We start from the raw sequence: 19,969 nt of genomic DNA, 5'->3' as shown, positions 1-19,969 counted from the left end.
TTAAATATGTTTTTAATCCCTATACTTTGGGACAATTTTGATTTTAGTCCTTCTTTCAAACTAAGGTACAATTTAGTTTTTCAACTTTAGAAAACTCTGGTTTTAGTCATTTTTACCAAATTTTTTTAACTTTATTTGCTGTTTTAAGCACGACATTTGGGTTGTTTACACTGTTTGACACATTTTTGCTTCAATGTTAACTGAGAAACGTGCTTGAAACAACAAATAAAGTTAAAAAAATTTGGTAAAAATAACTAAAACTAGAGTTTTCTAAAGTTGAAAGACTAAATTGTACCTTAGTTTGAAAGAGGGAATAAAACCAAAATTGCCCCAAAATATAGGGACCAAAAACATATTTAATCCAAAAATGTACTAAAAAAAGGCTGTTGTGTTCAGAGAAACAGAGGAAAAAGAAAAAAAAACATGTGTATTTAACGGAATGAACTTGATTGATATAAATTTTACCATATTTGGATGAAATTAAAACTTTTAGTTTGGACGAAATTGAATTTTTTTTAAAATGATAGACGAGTTTGACACACTTCAACCAAACTGGGACAAACCAAGTAATTAAGCCTAATTTTAATGATAATGTAATTAGAATTTTCATATTTTATATCTTAAAAATATCTGAATATGTATACATTGATTAAGAAAAAAAATGTAAGTCTTCTTAGTGAATGGGCGACCACTAGAAGTTTTTTTTTTGAAATACTCCCTTATATATTTCATGAAACGCAAAAATCAAATACTCCCTTTAGTTTTATTGAGGTTGAAACTTGATCCAAGGAAGCAACATACAGACATTCGTGGAGATAAATAGTATTTTTATGGAACTTCTAAGAAACCTCTAACTGCTCTAACTCATCCTTACTTATGAAATTTAGGTCAACATTAGACAATATACCTACGACCTTATAGGTTACTGGAAAAAAAAAATATTTTCACAAGTCCAAATTCTAAGTTTTTTTTATATAGATAAGTTATTTTCCATTAGTATATTTTGAAAGAAAAAAAAAAGTATAAAAATAACATTTAAAAGAAAACAAATAATCCAAATTTATATTTCACATATTTGTGATAAAGATGAAATATTCATTTCCATCTTGATTGAGATTTGAAAAGATAATAAAATGAAATAAAGCAAGGTAAGTAATAAAATAGAAAGGTACATTTAGACATTTTGAGGAAAACAGTACACATGGAAGCAGACACATCTGTAATTTGTAATTATGATAAGGGAAAGTTGTTTTAATAATATTTTTTTTACAATTTTTTTTATAATATATATGTGATAGTTTGTGATTTTTCGTTTTAAATGTTTTTTTAATATAAATTTAAATAAACTAATAAATTAATAATATGTGTCTTATTATTAAAAAGTTATTAAAAAAATTATTAAAATACCAACATAATAAAGATAGAAAGGAAGAACAAAATGACCTGAATGCTACGCCATTAACTCTCCTAAGCAAGCACAACCTCGAAAGACAAAGCAGTTTCAACAACTACCACAACCAATTCCTTAACACTGCCATCAAACCATAACGTTAATGTTGAGTAAAGCTTTTCTTTATTATTTTTTTAACATTTCTATACAGAATTTTTAAAATACATTGAAACTAATATATTAAAAAAATTAAAATTATATATGTTTTTAATTTTTTAATAAAATGATATGTCTGAAATGGTACAGGCACATTGAGATTTTGATGTGGCACCATCCAGAAATTCCAGGCTAATATGGTTGTGATTATTGAAGAATCTGTTGGAATGGAAGTGAGATTAGGGCACAGCATTACTCATCTTCCACACAACAAGATTCTCCTTGTCCATGGCTAAAGAACAAATCTTTTCAATCACTCTCTCATCCCCACTTTTTAATTCATCTCAAACACCACATAATCTAATCATATCAATACAAAATTTCATCAAATAAGACTATAATAAACAAACCTATGATGGGTCCCAATAGGGTGTTGTGCAATGAAAATTTAGGACATTGGAGGACCCTTTAAGAGAGGGTAAAGATCATCAAGGACAAGTAAGAAGTACTTCTTTTTATTATTTTTTTCTTTGGTTCAAAATGATTAAGAGATGCATAAACTATGATTATTTCTACAAAACCAATTTGTAAGGTTTATACTTCGACGTAAAGAGAGTGTGTTGAAAGTTCTACATATTAGCTTTATCTCTAGTCGATGTGAACTTTCAACAACTCTATTATCTGAAACTCGAATTTGATACTAATAAATCATGAACATCACACACACATACACACACACACACACACACACACACACACACATATATATATATATATATATATATATATATATATATATATATATATATATATATATATATAAATAAAATATTTAAATAGTAAATTTTATAATATTTTATCTAATAATTTTTTTTAATTAATTTTATTTGTAGATCTTAAATTTGAACACAAAATTAAAATTTGTTTCTGTCTTCAACTTTTTATACATTTTGATATTAAAATAATAAATATAGTTCTTTTAATATTGTAAATATGATAAGTTAAATAATATAAACAACTTAAAATTTTATTTTGACCCCAAATTAACTTATCTATTTATTTTTAATGTTTGAAACAAAATAGTATTCAAATGTGAAATAATAATGAATTTTAATTTTATATCAAAACTTAAAAACTAAATTTTTTTAACCCATATTATTTTATTAAATATTAATTTAAATTCCTAACATTCAAAAATCACTATTTTTTTATCCAAAGTTTATATAACCTAAGTTTTTGATGAAATCCAATGTGGATCACAAGTTGACTCATTTACTTTGTTGTAAAAGGTTATTTCAAAGTTGTCGGCAGAAGACATGGTTGGACAATTGTTTACTTTATATTTGGTATCACCAACACCAATGTCTTCATGTTTTCTTAGTTACCCAATATGTGGTATACAATATAGAAGAAAGAATCCACATTCAAATACGATTCTTTTAATCATGTTATTTATAATTCCTTTTTTGGATAACTAATTTCTGTAAAAGTTACTTTTAGTAGAATCTCTCTTTCTTTCTCCTAATCTTATCTTACTTGAGAATTTATTATATTTCAAGCAATAAAAAAAGTAAGTTGAAAAATATTAAATATCTACAAACCTAAAAAAAACATCACTAAAAACAATCAAAACACCCATAAGAAAATAAACTAGTAAAGAAAATTATTTTTTCAACTAAAAAAACTAATTAAACTTTGAAAATGTTCAACTAAAATAATAACTAATTAATAGTATAGAAATTTTAAATTTAAAAATTGAACTCGGATCGAATAATTTTTTGTACTTCTTTATATACAAAAGAATATTCCCATTTAATATTCAGGTTTTTTTTTTCTTTTTCATTCTTTCTTAATATCATACAATTAATATTACTTTTACACCTAATAATTGTAACTGTACAATTATTTAAATTATAGAACTTGAGTAAATAATTATTGTAAGCCAATAACTTATTGAAACTTCACAGAACATTTCTTCAAGTTTTACACATTTGTCAAATAAATGTAAAGATGAAAGTTGAATTATCATCACATGAAATTCATAGTATAATATTTGAAGTATCTATTAGATTGTTGACATTTAGAGATTAATCGTCCAATGTGTATATCTATTATATTATATATGATTTTATTGGTTGGTCTCTGTTTTGAATGAACTCTTTCTTGTAAAGCATGTGTTATGAGTTTCACAAAACACATGTATAAAAAAAATTCAAGGACGAAAAGGTTAAAAAATATTATAGACGATAATAAATTTTAAATTTATTAAAAATAAATAACATACAAATCTTTGAAAAATATAAGACTGAAAACTAACTTATTTTCGTGAGACAAAAATGTCATATTGACATGTATCATTAAATAATTTAATGTTCTTTAATATATAAGAAACTATTTTGAGTTTCTAGAGAGAGGTTTATTTTTTAAAAAAATTAGAAATTGATATGTTAGAAGTAACAATGGTTTAAAAATAATGAAATTCGGTTATTTTAATATTAATTTTTTTTAATATAAATAGTTTTGTTATCAATGAATTTAATTATTTTAAAATATATTCTCTTTTTAGAAACCATTTTTTATAATTTTCTGACTCCTTTCTTCCTTTCTCTCTTTGTTTGATTGAAGAATCGAAGGATTAATCATTGAGACGAACACTTCAATTTCGATCGATCAATTTCTTCGTTTGTATAAGTTAAGTTTAAGTTTCTTTTCCTGGTCTTTTTTCGATTATCTATGGCATGTGAGCCTTTTTTTCACTTGTATGTCTTTTTAGTTGTCTATTTGAGTCTCTTCTCGTCAGTGGTTTTAATAATGTACTATGATCATGTTTGTGTTGTTCCTAGGTGCAGATAAGACATCCTGTAAGCTTGAAAAATTTTGGGATTCCTTAGAGCAAATTTGTTTGTCTCTCAGGTAAAAGAAACTAATTGCTTTGTTTTTAAGAAGTTATAGATATCTTGAAATTTTGCTTTGCATGATTGAATAGTATGATGATGTTTGATCTACGAAATTTGGTTTATGTTGGATGTTTGTAATGTCATTTGTCTTGATTGAATTGATGTTGATTGAGGAACTTAAAATCTGATTATTTGAGCCAATTGGTACGTGCCCTAACATTAAAAATTGTTTTTGACCAAATTATTAAGAAGGGAATACCAATTTGATCATTTGATAGGGTTCCAATTTTCTAAATCACTGAGTTTTCATATGCTATGTACTCATCCAACGTTGAGCAATGGCAAATTTGCGTTGAGTGTCAGTTCAATTGGCATGTCTGAGAGCATTTTAGCTTCAGGTTACTGAGCGCAATATATTGTGAATGGTATAGAACTGAGTGGAGCCAAGTTGTCGTTAAACACCCACTTTTGTGAATGGTTTAGCGTTGAACGGTGTCAAGTTGTTGTTGAGCGTCAGAAAGTGTCGTTCAACGCGACTTATTGCGAAAAGAATGGCACAGATTGTCACCTTTTATGAGATGTCTAGCGTTGGATACCACCTTTGAGTGTTATGTGTGACTCTATTTGCCTTATTTGACTATTTGAGATAAACTTAAAATGGATTTTATGTATGTGTATGAGTATTATGATGATTTATTAAGGTGATGATATTTTGTAGATATGTGTTATATAGTTGTTGAGAGAATTTCAAGGAGAAATACTGTGTGGTGGTAATGTGTAGTGTATCTTGATATACTACCAATCATTCAACTCATATAGAGAGGAATGGTGGGGGGAGAGAATGGTAGGAGGTCCTAGCCATTAGATTGTTTTGATCCTAGGCACAAAGAAGACTAAACTTGTGAGTAATAGGGTGATAACCCATTTGTTTATGACTCTGCATAGTATAAATTGCTAAAGGCATGTATAAATACTACTACAAGAGCACACCTACACTGAAACCCAATGTCAAATGCATGTATCTGAATAATTGATTCTAGTATCAATTGCTTATATGTGTTTATACGAGTTATTATATTTCATAAATGTTTAGCTTATACATGGTATAATTTAATTGTCTTAGAAAACTATTTTTGCACAATAACTTACCTTGTCGTTTTCTTTTGGTGTTTTATTCTGTCTTTATGTTTTTATTCTATGATGATCATCGTCTTGTTGGTGTGAGTAATTGAGAAACAAGTGTTGAAACATATTTAGAGAAAGATGATGGTGTAACGAAGTTTTCTTTGTAGTCGCCTTATAACTTCTCTAATTATTTTAGACATACTTTATTATTACAGTTATTTAGTTTTGATAATTGTGTTAATATTATAAATTTAAATTTTAAGACAATCTGTTTTGTTTTACCAATTTTGTAATGTCTTATTTTATTAGTTAACTGCTAAAATTGAAATATTACATACAATTCCTATATTTTTAATTTATTTTTCAATATACATATTTAAATATGTGTTAATGTCAAATAACTATTTTTTATTTTATTTTAAAGATTTACGTATATAGATAATATTATCTAACATACTATTTTTTTTTATTATTAACAAAGTATTTTATTCTTTTATGTTTTTATTATACAAATAGTTATTGTTTTTTTCTACACAAAATATATGCTATATTTTCTTTAACAATACTGAAACACATGAAAACTCTATAAAAAGGGTTTGAATATAGTTTTAAACTTTTCGCAAATTAATGTTGAATTTTTTATGCAACACTTAGACTATCTCTAACAAATGTTAAAAACTTGAATTTCTAAAATAGTGTTTAATGAAAAACTTTTGAAAAATAGAAGCACTTAAAGAACACTTTATTTTTATACTGATTCGCTCCAAAAGTAAGCTACATCCAGTTCTCTTTCATATTCATTTAAAGGATTTCACTAATCACGAATGATTACAAATGAGTTTATCCACTTTTGGTTTACAACTAACCCTCTGATTAGACGAGTATAATAACTCTCGGTATCACTAGTCTATCTGACTAGACGGTTTGGCTCCATTGAGTTAACCTTTACAAGTATTTTACATCACTTATCAAAACAAACACAAAGCGTTTTGAAAGATTACAAGAACAAAATGAATAACTTTTTTTGAGAGGATTTGAAATCAATACAAGATATTTTGAAAACTAATAAAATCACTTTTCAAAGATAAGTCTTGAGAGAAAGAGCTAAGAGAGAAGCAATGTGAGAGTATTAAAATTGATAATTCTTCTTCTTCTCTTCATGTAGTCCTCTTTATAGTCTTTAAAAAAGATTTGTTACTCAGAGCCTTTGACTTTCTTTTAAAGGTGTGGCCTTTAAAGTAGAGTTAGAAGTTATGTTGCATTTCGGTAAAGCAGTTATGCTGTATACGAAAAAAAAGAGGCATAAAGCATGTATGAAACATTCCTTGAAGATCTTCCTATATCTTAACATTGTTTAGATTATGAGTAGACTTTTTGATAAAGGTGAAAATCTGTATAGAAAAAGAGAGCACAACACAACAGACATAAAAGTACTAAAAAGTAGATGCTTTAAAGCTTTAAACAATCTTAAGTGTTTAGGCATAATTCGAGTAGTATCGTTTAATGTTGTTGTTTGAGTAATATGATGTCATTTAGAAAAACAAGTTATAACTCTATTACAATTATTTATAGCTTTTAAAGCTGATCTTAGATAATTAAACATATTTTAGATGTTGTTTTAGTTAGATACTTTTATATAGTTTAAGATATTTAAGGTGTAGTGTTCACTGTCTTTCATCCTATATCATTAAATGTTATTTATTTAAACGTTCTCTTAAACTTTAAAACAAGATCTTTTTAAATAATTTTGTCTTAACAAATCCTATGATTTTGAATTTTATAAGTAACAATAATGTGTCACATGTGATTTTATTAACGTTTCTTTTATAATGATGTGGCAATTAACTACGATTTATTAGTGTTTGGTTTTTTATTACGGTGAAATTTTTACTTTTTTTTTTTTTGGACTGAGAATAAAGAATTACCTAGTATCAAGCTTTTAGAAATTACAAACCATAACTTTTTGTTAAATACAACGTTTATCTTCTGTTTTCCAAGTATTTGAAGCAAACCATTCTTCAATTGATTACTAGTTTCCTGAAAGATAGTTTAGCGAATAAAATGATTTTATTTTTCAGTTTTAAAATACAATAATAATATCTTTTCTAAGAACAAACAATTAACACAAATATCAATTTTTAATATAAAATTATTTTATAAAAATGGTTAGTTTTCTTAACTTTAATTGAAAATTAAAATTAATTTATCTTTGAAATTTCAAATCAATTTAATTCTTTATTTTTATAATTTTGTACATTTAGTTACTTTTACTAAATTTAATAAATTTATTTAATGGTTTAAATGTGTTTTTAGTTAATATTGAAATAAAAATATCAAATAATATAAACAACTTAAATATTATAATCAAATATATTTGAGACGTCTAATAAATCTAAAAAAATTTAGTTAAAATAATTAAGTTTATATTTTTTTAAAATTAAAATACTAAATTATACCAAAATTTTTGAAAAGTGACTAGTTTGAATTTTGACTAAAAATTAAAAAACTTAAAATTATATTTAATTTTAGATTCTTGAAATTAAAATAGTTACAGCATGAGAGAATGGAGAAGGTGTTCTTAATGATAATTATAGCTATGCAATAAGAAAATGTGTGGCTGAAACGTGAAGCAAGGTAAGAATTGAGAGTACAGAGTTACACGTCTTGCTGAGTCATGCAGTGTCCTGTTTGGATAGGGATATGTGGCAGAAAAAACTAAAACCATTTCATTTAAGCACTTTTTTATGACGTACTTATGTTCGACCATAATAACTTTCCTTAAAGAAGGAACAACACACTGTCATACCTCTTTCGTTTCAATCATTACTTCTCACACTCCTCAATTTTCTTAAAAGATAATAATGATTAAATAACAATTTTTTACAAAATTTAAACATTATTTATGTATTATTTTATCATTCATTCAAAATTATTTCATAATCAATAATAATAATTATAAATACTTCTATCATAAATTAATGATAGAATGACACGTAAATAATATTCAAATATTATAAAAAAAGTTATTTAAATATCATTATCTTTTCTTTAATCTAATTTAAATTCTTACAAGTTGTTTCATGTTATTTTAACAATTGTGGTCAGGTTTCTTACATAGTTACTGTCAAGTTGTTATTGAATCACTTTCATACGCTTAATAAAATTAATGTTTAATCTATTTAAAAATATGTGTTTTGTCTCTATGATGCATTTAGTCCTTTTATTTTATTATGAAACTCTACACAGGACATATATAATGTTCTTTTATGTGACAAACAAGTTTCATAATACATTATGACATAGTCTCCACGTGTAACTTTCATAAAATTAACAAATTAAATATTAAAAATTCGTACTAATTAAAGATAAACCTAAATTATAATACATAAGTGGATTATATACTTTATCTTATAAATTGATAATCTCTTAACATTAAATATTTTATAATTTAATTTTTGGGATAAAATAAAATTTTTCATAAGTTTGAAAATAAAAGAAATATTTATTATTTTTTAAAGTGTTTAATTTAAATATAATTGGTGGACGAGTATAGTCATACTTAGAATTTAAAGTAATGATTTATATTCATTTTTATTTTGTGAAATTTGTTTTTCATTTTTATTATAGTTGAATTGAAAAATATGCTTTCATCCATATTGAATAATTTTTAGGTTAAATATGTTTTTAATTTTTAAACTTTAATATATAATTAGAATTTATTTATATTTTAAATTTTGATAAATTTTGTTTCTCAAACTTTAAAAATAATAAATATATATATATATATATATATATATATATATATATTTATTATAATCTAATTACGACAACATATCAAACAAGATGAACAATTCAAATGTTAGTATGAAACAATTTACATTGAAGTGGAAATATGTTAGATGATGTAAATAACTCATGAAACATGTTTGATACATCAACAAAATTTAACCTAATTGAGTTAAAGAAACATATTTATTCATTTTTAAAGTTTGGAGATTAAAATGTATCAAAATTTTAAATAAGAAAGAATTTCAATTTTAATTCAAAGTTTAATGATTAAAAACATATTTAAGGTTTAACCTAATCAGTATACATATTTTATTTCTTTTTAATGTCAAATATTACAAAAATTGAAATAATCTTAAAGTAAATTAGTTCATTGCATATATAAGGAAATTCTTTTTTAGTTATAAAAGAACACTTACGCATAATTAAAATTCAATGCTGACTACTAACATTTTTTTTAAATGTCAAAAGTAGTTTGGAGATCTAAGTGAACCTGTAAATATTGAATGAATCCTAGAAAATGAAAATTTGTACCCTAAAATAAGGATTACTCATATGAAACAAAACTAATATAAAAAAGAGAAAAAAAAAACAAGTGTTTTGTTACTTAATAAATCAAGAATTTACACATTTAAATACTCAAAACTTTGTAGTAAGACTTTATTGAGTTGAAAAAAAAATAGAAAAAACAAATAAAAATATTAAAAATTAGTATAAATAAATTAAATGTTTGTTCTGAAAGTAATTTAATTTCTTGAAATTGAGATTTATGTTTCATAAGATACATTATATCATCTAAACAAAACTACATAAACAATCAAAATTATAATTAGAAAAAAATATCTTAAATAAGTCAGACAATGGAGAAAACAATTAAAAAATTGTATAATAAAAAAAAGGTTCAAATGAAATCAATAAAAATAAATAAAAACGAGTATTTTAAGTTACTTAATAAACTAAGTGTTTTATTAATTTAAAATGAAACAAAAGACAAAATTAATATATATAAACATATTTCCATATTCTAACTCTATCAAATAAAATGAGATGTTAAGCATACTCATATATCTTATTTGTTATTAAAAATATTTCTCATCTGAGTGAAAGACAAATTCAAAGTATAAATTTATTTATTATCCTAGTTTAAACCTAAATTAGAAGATATTATATAATATGTAATATTTTTTGTAATCTTTACAAATTTTAAATAATAAACATTAAAGAGTATATTAGGAAATATATTTGTAGAATTTTGATTAAGTGATTGATAAGGGCCTTGGTGGGTATGTAGTTAAGAGGTGTCCTTGGAGGGTTTTTCTTTTTGGATAAGGAAAGTGAAATTGAATGTCTTCATCAACATTCATAGGATTAACCTTACCTACCAAGGACACACTTCAATAAGCCTTTTCAAATATTTCTTCCCTTTCTATTCAAAAATATTATTTTAATATGCTTTTATATCTATTAATACTTTAAATTTTGAACAAAGTATATATGCAACCTTCTTCTAATAATTTTTTCATATTTGAGAACTATATTAAAATAATATTTTTACTTATAGTTAAAATTATGCATATGATTTTATATAAAGACAGTGAAATAAGGGGTTTAAGAATTAATAGAATGATTAATGTTTAAATATAATATATATATATATATATATATATATATATATATATATATATTATTATATTGTGATGTTATGTATTAAAGAACAAATGTTAATAAATTATAGTAATAATAATAATGATGGTATGAATCTTATGGTAAAAGAAAATTCGCAAAGATAAAAAGAAATTTAAGGTGTATATAAAATGTTAATCTATAAACCTTTGGGTAAATTTATAATTAATTATAATTTTACATGAAAACATGCATAGAAAATTAAAGACATAATTAAGACAAAAAATAATTAAGACCAATTTGAAACAATAAATCATTGTAAATATGAACCTACCTAATAATTAAACCTAAAATTTTCAATAACAAACTAAATTATCCATTTTGACATTCATAATCTTACAAATTCACATTCTCATATTTTACCTAGACAAATTTTATTATTTCTCCTTAAAATTAGAAGAAGTATGTTAATATATAAATCTCCAAAAGAATACATAAACTAAATAATATGATGTTTTTACCTTTTGAAATATATAAAAACAACATTTTACTTTAATTTTAACGAAACACAACAATATCTCACATGCAAATTCTTATAAATAGTCGCCTTAAAAAACACACTCACCTTTTGTTTTAGTTCGAAAATCACATGTATGGATTACAATTATTTTCTTTTCAACAATTCCATCGTTCAAGACTCGTATATAATGTATGGAAATTTCGTTTAAAATCATTTTGCTTCAGTTTTTGGTAAATGTTACAACATGGAGAGTATCAACAATAGTGGAACCATTTTTTTTTCCTTCCATTATTTGTATCCTAATTAAGGATTACACACATATATAAATTACTCTTTCTTTTTTTTACTATAAGGTATACTTTTAAAAAATAGTTATTGTTTGTAAACTATATTATATTTGTACGAAATATTAAATTTCTTTTCCTATTAACAGATTATAATAAAATTTAAAAGTTTGTATTAAGGAGAGTAAGTTTAGTATATTGATATGTTATTTTAAAAATTTAACGAAATAACTTAATGTTTTATATGGAGTAAATGTGACTATTTAAACATGGATGGAAACAGATATATAAAAAATAAACTTAATATTAATTTATTAATCAATTTATAGATTGCTAGTAGATAGACTAATAATTGTATGTGTGAAAGCGTGCCAAAATCGATTATGAGAAGAATAATATATAGAAATGAAAAATGATGAAGAGAAATGACAAAGACATGAACAGAAAGAAATAGACCGAAAAGAGGAGAGGGAAGAAATTTGAAGAAACAGCAAAGAAAAATTTCTATTTTGATGCCTTCTCTTTTACTGTATGTAATGTGAGTCATGTCACTTCCCATCACCTACCACTGATAATTCCATGCCTTCTTATTAGCCCCACCATTTGCCTCTCCTCAGAATTTCATGTGCCTCTTGTGTTCTTCAATTCCCTCCAACTTCACCACAGGGTGTGATTAGTGCCTTTCCTGTGACCTCCTCCTTCATTTGGTCCAGTGAGGGGAGGGGGTCTCAGAAGTTCCATTTCAGAAACAGACACCCTTTTGATCATTTCGGAAAACCCAGAAAGCAAAATCTAACATTGGTAGGATTTTTACAATGGATGCGAAGTTTTGGTGCTACAACGGCTTCACACCCAAAAGGGTTCTGGGAGCATTAAAGATCTAGTGTTTAACTTGCTTCAGGGTCTGAAAAGTAGCTGGGGACAAATCTTGAAGGATTTGAGTTGTGAAGGGGTACTCATTGATCCTTTTCAGCTCCAAAGACTTGTTTTTGCCTCTTTTTTGCCTAGTATGTAAGAATTTTTTTGCGATGTTGACGGTAACAAACGAAGAGATGTTTACAAAAGATGGTTCCTTTTTTGTTGTTTTCTCACTGGCCCGCTTGCAACTTGACTCAATTATTTTTGGGATTGCTGAATTTTGAAATTTTAGTGGGCTTTTATCTTCCCGAGTACTAAGAGAACAAAGTCCGGTCCTTCTCGCTTACTTTGTTTTCAGTGTTTTTAAAAAAACATTATTCTTTGTTTTTATGCTCTTTTGGCTTCTTACGATTTCGTATTTTGCAATAAGTTTGAAATCAAAGGCTTTTCTCCGCTTTATACGTACTTCATTTACTAGGGATGTGAATAATACACCAAAATGCAGCGTTTATTTTTCCAAAATTTTTCCCATTTATTTATTTTTTCTGGGAAATGAACTGCTGTTAGTATGGAACCAGGTTTTGTTTTCCCAGTTACTTGTGTATGTGCTGGCAAAGATAGTTCAGTTTGCTGCTGACATTTTTTACGGTGGATGTGCAATTAACTTTCTCAAATCTGGTTTATGATTTGCGGAATCAAGTTGAACAATTTGGTGTCACAATTCATATCCATTTCTAGTTAATCAAATATTTTACTTTTTGCGACATGATTTTCTGTGTGCATCATAGTACCCTCATATATTTTAACTCTGACTCATGCAGATTTGTTTAGCAGCAAAATGGCATCTGATCTGAGTTCGGGGTTGTACAAGAAAACTTTTGTCTTTGGTTTGAAAGTGTGGGTACTAATGGGAATACTAGTTGGGTTATTCATCGTAATCATTCTTGTGGTGCTATCAATATGTCTCACTTTAAGAAAGAAGTTCAGAAGAGTCAATGGCAAGCTTCCACTCAGCCATGTGTTAGCTATTTCAGAAGAGATCAAAGAAATCAGAGTTGATCAAGTTTCAGCAAATAATCATCCACAGAATGGTACTTTTATGAGTCTGAATGACAAATTTGGTGAAGGGGAGACTAAAAAGGTTTTGAACCAAACACAGAATGGGGACAATAGTAGTCAATCAGGCTCCTTTAATCATTTAGAAAAAGATGGTAATGGCTCTCAATCAGGTGAAGAAAGTGGTGCTAAGGGAATTGCTTCTTATAGGTCTTCTTTGCATCCTATGACCGCACCATCCCCTTTGTCTGGTCTGCCGGAATTCTCACAGCTTGGCTGGGGCCACTGGTTTACATTAAGGGACCTAGAACTTGCTACAAACAGATTTTCAAAAGAAAATGTTATTGGGGAAGGTGGATATGGAATTGTTTATCGTGGTCAATTAATCAATGGGAGTCCTGTGGCTATCAAGAAGCTCCTCAATAATTTGTAAGTTTTTTTATTAGCATGTTTTGTTGCATTGCAGTCATTGTGTTCATTTTAATTTTAGATTTGTTTATACAATGTCACGTTTCATGTTTTGTTAGATCTTGTTTATCTCATAACTGTTGATATCCATCACGCAGAGGACAAGCTGAAAAGGAATTCAGAGTGGAGGTTGAGGCTATTGGTCATGTGCGGCATAAGAACTTAGTACGACTTTTGGGCTACTGCATTGAAGGCACTCATAGGTAACAGATTCTTTAATTTTTGCACGTTATGTGTGTTTGACTGTTTGATTCACTACTCGATTTGATCATTTGACCGACAGCTTAAATGCTTACTGTTTTAAATCTCCATTATTCTGATTTACAAATCTATTGGTTGTTTGAAAAATTAAGGCCAGAAGTTTTTTCTTGGTAATTGACATATTTCTCTCTATATCACAGTTTGCATATTCTTTATAGTATTAAGTACTGGTTTATATTATGTGTAGATTTTATTGAACCTGCTAATAATTTCAGGTTGTTGATTTATGAGTATGTTAACAATGGCAATTTAGAGCAGTGGCTTCATGGGGCCATGCGGCAGCATGGTTTTCTTACTTGGGATGCTCGGATAAAAATTCTCCTTGGAACAGCCAAAGCGTATGCTCATCTGTTCCTGAAAACAAATTAATCTACTAATTGTCTTCAGCTTCATTGTCTTTTTTATGAGTTTCCTTTTGATCTCTGATTATCTTGTAGGCTGGCTTATTTGCACGAGGCAATTGAGCCAAAAGTTGTGCATAGAGATATTAAGTCGAGCAATATTCTAATTGATGAGGACTTTAATTCCAAAATATCTGACTTTGGGCTGGCTAAGTTACTTGGTGCTGGAAAAAGTCATATTACAACCAGAGTTATGGGTACTTTTGGGTAAGCTTCTCGTTTACAAATTGGAACTTTTTTTCTTGTGTAAAAGTTAGTTTCTTTATAAATGTTTAGTTAGGCATGGTGATGTAGACAACACAACTAAGTATAATCTATTCTTTTTGTTATATTATTAATTTGAGTAATTATATTATTAACTTTTATGGTTTGCCTGAAGCTTTAGATTTACATTGTCAAAATGGGCATGTAGCATTTTAAATGATGTAAGATATCAAACATGGACATACCATATTTTTAGAAATATCATTCCCTCCTAGGTATTTTAATACCAAGAATGTAACACCATTTCCAAAAGCAAGCACATTCTTTCGTTCAATTTTGCTCAGTGATCTCATGCACGTAGTCTAATCATGATTAGAACATATACATTCCATATACATTGTAAGGTAGTCCATTTTTCGTAAAGAATTTATGACGGTTCTGTCAAAAAACAGCAGATAATCATTTAAACGCAAAATTGTCATAGTCTAGTATATGCTTGCGTTTAATTTTTCAGATATGTTGCTCCAGAGTATGCCAATTATGGCGAGTAACCTCAAATTTTCAGTTCCACCATCTCACAGCAAATCTCATTTGCACTCTAAATTTGATTAATTTGATCATTATTTTTTCTTTACACTTGATATTACAGAAACTGAAACTGCACTAACTTGTTCTTCTTTTCTTGTTTGCATTGCATTTTCCCAGATATGTAGCTCCAGAATATGCGAATTCTGGCTTGCTAAATGAGAAGAGTGATGTTTACAGCTTTGGGGTATTGCTTCTTGAAGCAATTACAGGAAGAGACCCTGTGGATTACAGCCGACCAGCAGCCGAGGTTTGTACATTCAGTCTCATTACTGTTATACAGACATGTTTGTTTATCTTAGAAAGTGTATACATAATGAATCTTTTTCATCTCTAGTCGAAACGAGATTTCTAATGTTTTTAAGTTGAGTAGCATCTTTAAAAGTACTAAAATAAAACACAGTCATAGATTTTACATAGGAATATTTGATTGAGTAATTGCCAAAGGAGCACCAGTATGTCTTAACATGAATTGTGTTTTAGAAAGAATGAAAAACATAAAACATATCAAATGGAACAGACAAGGACTTCATTTATTTCATAATTTTTCTTTCTGTTCCAACAGTTTTGACTCTATGCAGTCATTGGACTTTCCTTAACACTATCAGGTCGATCTTGTAGGTAAATTTGGTCGACTGGCTGAAGATGATGGTAGGTTTTCGACGCTCAGAAGAGGTGTTGGATCCCAACATCGAGACCAGGCCATCGACAAGTGCTCTTAAACGAGCCCTCTTAACAGCTCTGAGGTGTGTTGATCCAGATGCAGAAAAAAGACCAAGAATGAGCCAAGTCGTCCGCATGCTTGAATCAGAGGAATATCCTATACCACGAGAGGTTTGAGTTCTATTGCATGATGTTGTATTAGGTTCCTTGCAACAACATATAAAAAGGTTAAACAAAACAAGGGAAAGTGTGCATGCAGAGAGCACAAAGAAAATGAAAACAAAAGGAAAAAGCAACATTTATTTTGGGACCCCTTTGGCTCTTTGAACTCATAACATTTTAAAGTTTACATTTTTTGTTGTTTCTGAAACATTGTGAATGGCATTTCAGGATCGAAGACGCCGGAAGAGTCAGGCCGGAAACATGGAGGTGGAGACTCATTCTGATACAGATAAGAGTGACAATGCAGATTATAAGCCCAATGGCAGAAGGAACCAATGTGTGTAGCAGAGGCAGGCATCTCAAAGAATTTATGGAATGAAGAACACAAGTTAATGGTAAATTTTGCACTTCTGAGCTTTTGTAAAAGATGTGATGGCTGCCACTTTATACATGAAAACATGGAGCTGGAACATGTTTCTTTGGGATGGTTTATATACTTATTTGTTGTTATAGTTAGTTTGTAGATGTTAGATTGTAGATTATTGTTTATGGATAATGGTGGTTTGTACAGTTTCATTACTATTCTTTCCTTTTGTCCTTTCACTAGTTTTTTTACTTGTCCATGTTAACTAAGATTATAATATTTTTGTTATTACCTGATTAGCATGATTAATAAGAATGCAATATTTGATTTCATTAAGAAAATAATGCAATCATTATTCATAATAAGGATAATGATACTTTGATAATATTTTTTTGACAATATTTTAATATCATTTATGTGTCATTCTGTGATTGGTTCATGTTGATGTTTATGATTATTATTATTGATTCTGAAGTAATTTTGGATCAATTACAGAATGACACGTAGATAATATTAAAATGTTGTCAAAAAAATATTGTCAAAATATCATTATCCTTCACAGTATATGTTCAAAGAGTACACAACGATGGTATCAAATAAAAATGTTTATGCAAATTAAAGAAGATCCGAAGAATGTTGCATTACCTCACAATTTTATATTGACATAAGAAGTCTTCTATTTTCTATTGATGAGAAGTGTTTTTCTCAATATATTTTATCTACCATTAATTCACTAATAATCTCAAAACATAATTTTGATATAGATAGTTTTTAATTGAAATAAAAGTTCAAATAAGAAAAATTGTATTATTGTAAAATAGGATATGTATTTCATTTTAAAGAGTTTCGAAGATTTGTTTATACACAACACTTTAAGTTGATACTGACATTTCTTTCTTTGTCGAAGATTAAGATTTTCAATCCTATTTGACACGTGTCATGCACAGCTATCTTAAAAAAGATTATTGAATATTTATAAGAATACGTTTTATTATATAAAAAAAATATTAAAATTTATGTCACGTTTATTTAGAATAATAATAATAATTAAAATGATGAATAATAATAAAAATGATAAGTTTGTTTATAATAGCATAAGTTGCTTTTAAATTATAATGATTTAATATAAAGTAATATGTTAAATTTGGAATAAATTTAATAAATAAAGTATATGTATTTAGAGAGTACTGTTTGCAACAGTGATTTATAAATAAATAATTGTAATGACTGAATGACATTAATTGTTGTTTTTTAAATTTTTTAATAGAAAAGGAAAAGATCAACTTAAGTTATCATTTGAATAAATAATATACACACATTTTGAATTTGTTATTGATATTTATAATTTAAAATCCTCTCCCTTACGGAATTTAGTTTCACATAAACAATTACAGCCATTTAAAATAACAAAACGATTTACATTTTTATTTTGGTTTTTATTCTAGAAACGATTTACATTTTGGTTTTTTATTTTAGAAGCAATTATACATACACATAGGATAATGATATTTAGACAATATGTTTTTGACAACATTTGAACATTAATTACGTTTTAATTGATTGATCAAAAATTACTCCACAATCAATAATAATAATAATAATAATAAAATATTATTATCCTCATACATAAGTGATTACATATGCATTATGAATTTAAGTTCAACATTATAAAGTGATTTATTTTAACTCTAATTTATTGTTATTACAAAAATAGAGAAATATGCGAAATTGTCTTCTTTAAAACTTCACGGCAATCATAAATTAAATAAATTTTTAAAGTATACATATTTTCTTATTAATTTTTTTACAAGTAAAGATAATAGCAAAAATAACATATTTATTCAAATCATTCACTTACAACTCTGTTTTATTGAAACTTTGTATGACATAAGTAATACATATTACATGATAAATTTTATTTTCTAATTTCATAAAATTATTCATCCATTTTAAACTAACATTGACAAATATTTAAGTTAATTAACAGATATTAAAAATACTACAATAAAAATATAAAATAGATATCAATGTTATTAATCTTTGTATGCAGCAAATTAGATGAATATATCTATATATATATATATATATATATATATATATATATATATATATATAATATTACGTATTTTGAATGTTTTTTTGGTTACATAATAAAAAAATATACAATATACTAGCTGCTAATGGCACTTTGGCGAGCTTGTATAGAGGAAAAAGTGTAGAAGTGGAGGACGAAAATCCCATCTTTTAAGTCTACGGGCTTTAATGCTGGACATTTATCAGTGGGCCTCATCTTTTTTTACAATTTTACTTCCTACAACCACATAATTTCTTCTCACACACCCAAAATTTTTAAAATGGTATATTTTTTTTCTTCTCAACAGTGACTTCCATATTACATATTTCAAAAATTTCCTAGAATAAAATTTTCGAAAAAGCATGAAATAAACTCTATAATAAGCCTTTTAGAATAAGATTTCCAGAACAAATTTTTCAGAAGGCTTATAATATCTTTCGGATCAAATTTTACGAAATGGGTTTTTCAGAACAAATATTCTGAAATATATGAATGCATTTTAGAAATATCTTTCTGAAACAATTTTTTTTTTTCGCATTCTCTTGTAGATTATATTTGAGTGTACGCGAAATAGACATTTATAAAATATAATATAATGTTTTATTAGTTACGACGTGTCAAAAAAATTGAGTTAGGTATTTTCAAATAACAATGATCTGGAAAAAAGTTTCACAAGACTTCGTTGGCGGCATATTTAAAATAGATTATAGTTTTGATAATTCAAAAGGAAAAACTGGTAAAAGAATTACACACATGCACAAGTTCAGTTTAAGAATTTTGAAAATATTTTGTTAGAGTTTCCTGTTAAAGTGAAAACAATCATTAAGTATCAATCAATGACCAAGAATCAAATTCATAAACACAAATATTTTAAAAAATAACTTAATTTCATAAACACAAAATCAAATTCTAAACTGTTGTTTTATCATTTATATTTTTCTTACTAAACTTTATTTTTATTACTACATTTTTAAAAAACAGTCAAATAAAACTTATTTTGCAAATAATTAGGGTGAATAATGAGAAGATAATTAAAATACTTGTATTTATTACTTTTGTATCCATTATAAATTTTGAGTGAATTTAGTTTTT

At 26.5% G+C, this 19,969-nt stretch overlaps 1 protein-coding gene across 4 annotated transcripts; it reads left to right on the top strand.

Annotated features, from left to right (window-relative positions):
- The first annotated feature begins 12,208 nt into the window (after positions 1-12,208).
- On the top strand, positions 12,209-17,028 carry LOC106762444 (probable receptor-like protein kinase At5g18500). Of its 4 annotated transcripts, none has more exons than XM_014646359.2 (8): positions 12,209-12,733; positions 13,461-14,124; positions 14,262-14,366; positions 14,640-14,762; positions 14,862-15,032; positions 15,735-15,864; positions 16,236-16,448; positions 16,668-17,028. In XM_014646359.2, the coding sequence occupies exons 2-8, from the start codon at positions 13,478-13,480 to the stop codon at positions 16,782-16,784; spliced, it is 1,506 nt and encodes a 501-aa protein (XP_014501845.1). In that variant the 5' UTR covers positions 12,209-12,733; positions 13,461-13,477; the 3' UTR covers positions 16,785-17,028. The 4 variants fall into 4 exon arrangements, with proteins under 4 accessions (XP_014501845.1, XP_014501846.1, XP_014501847.1 ...); XM_014646360.2 differs by having other exon boundaries at positions 12,209-12,788; XM_014646361.2 differs by having other exon boundaries at positions 12,209-12,792.
- The last annotated feature ends 2,941 nt before the right edge of the window (positions 17,029-19,969 follow it).

The sequence above is a fragment of the Vigna radiata genome, chromosome 5, assembly GCF_000741045.1.
Source record: "Vigna radiata var. radiata cultivar VC1973A chromosome 5, Vradiata_ver6, whole genome shotgun sequence".
In the NCBI taxonomy this organism is placed as follows: domain Eukaryota; kingdom Viridiplantae; phylum Streptophyta; class Magnoliopsida; order Fabales; family Fabaceae; genus Vigna; species Vigna radiata.
The sequence above is the reverse complement of the archived record's forward strand: the minus strand, read 5'-3'. Positions and strand labels throughout refer to the sequence as shown.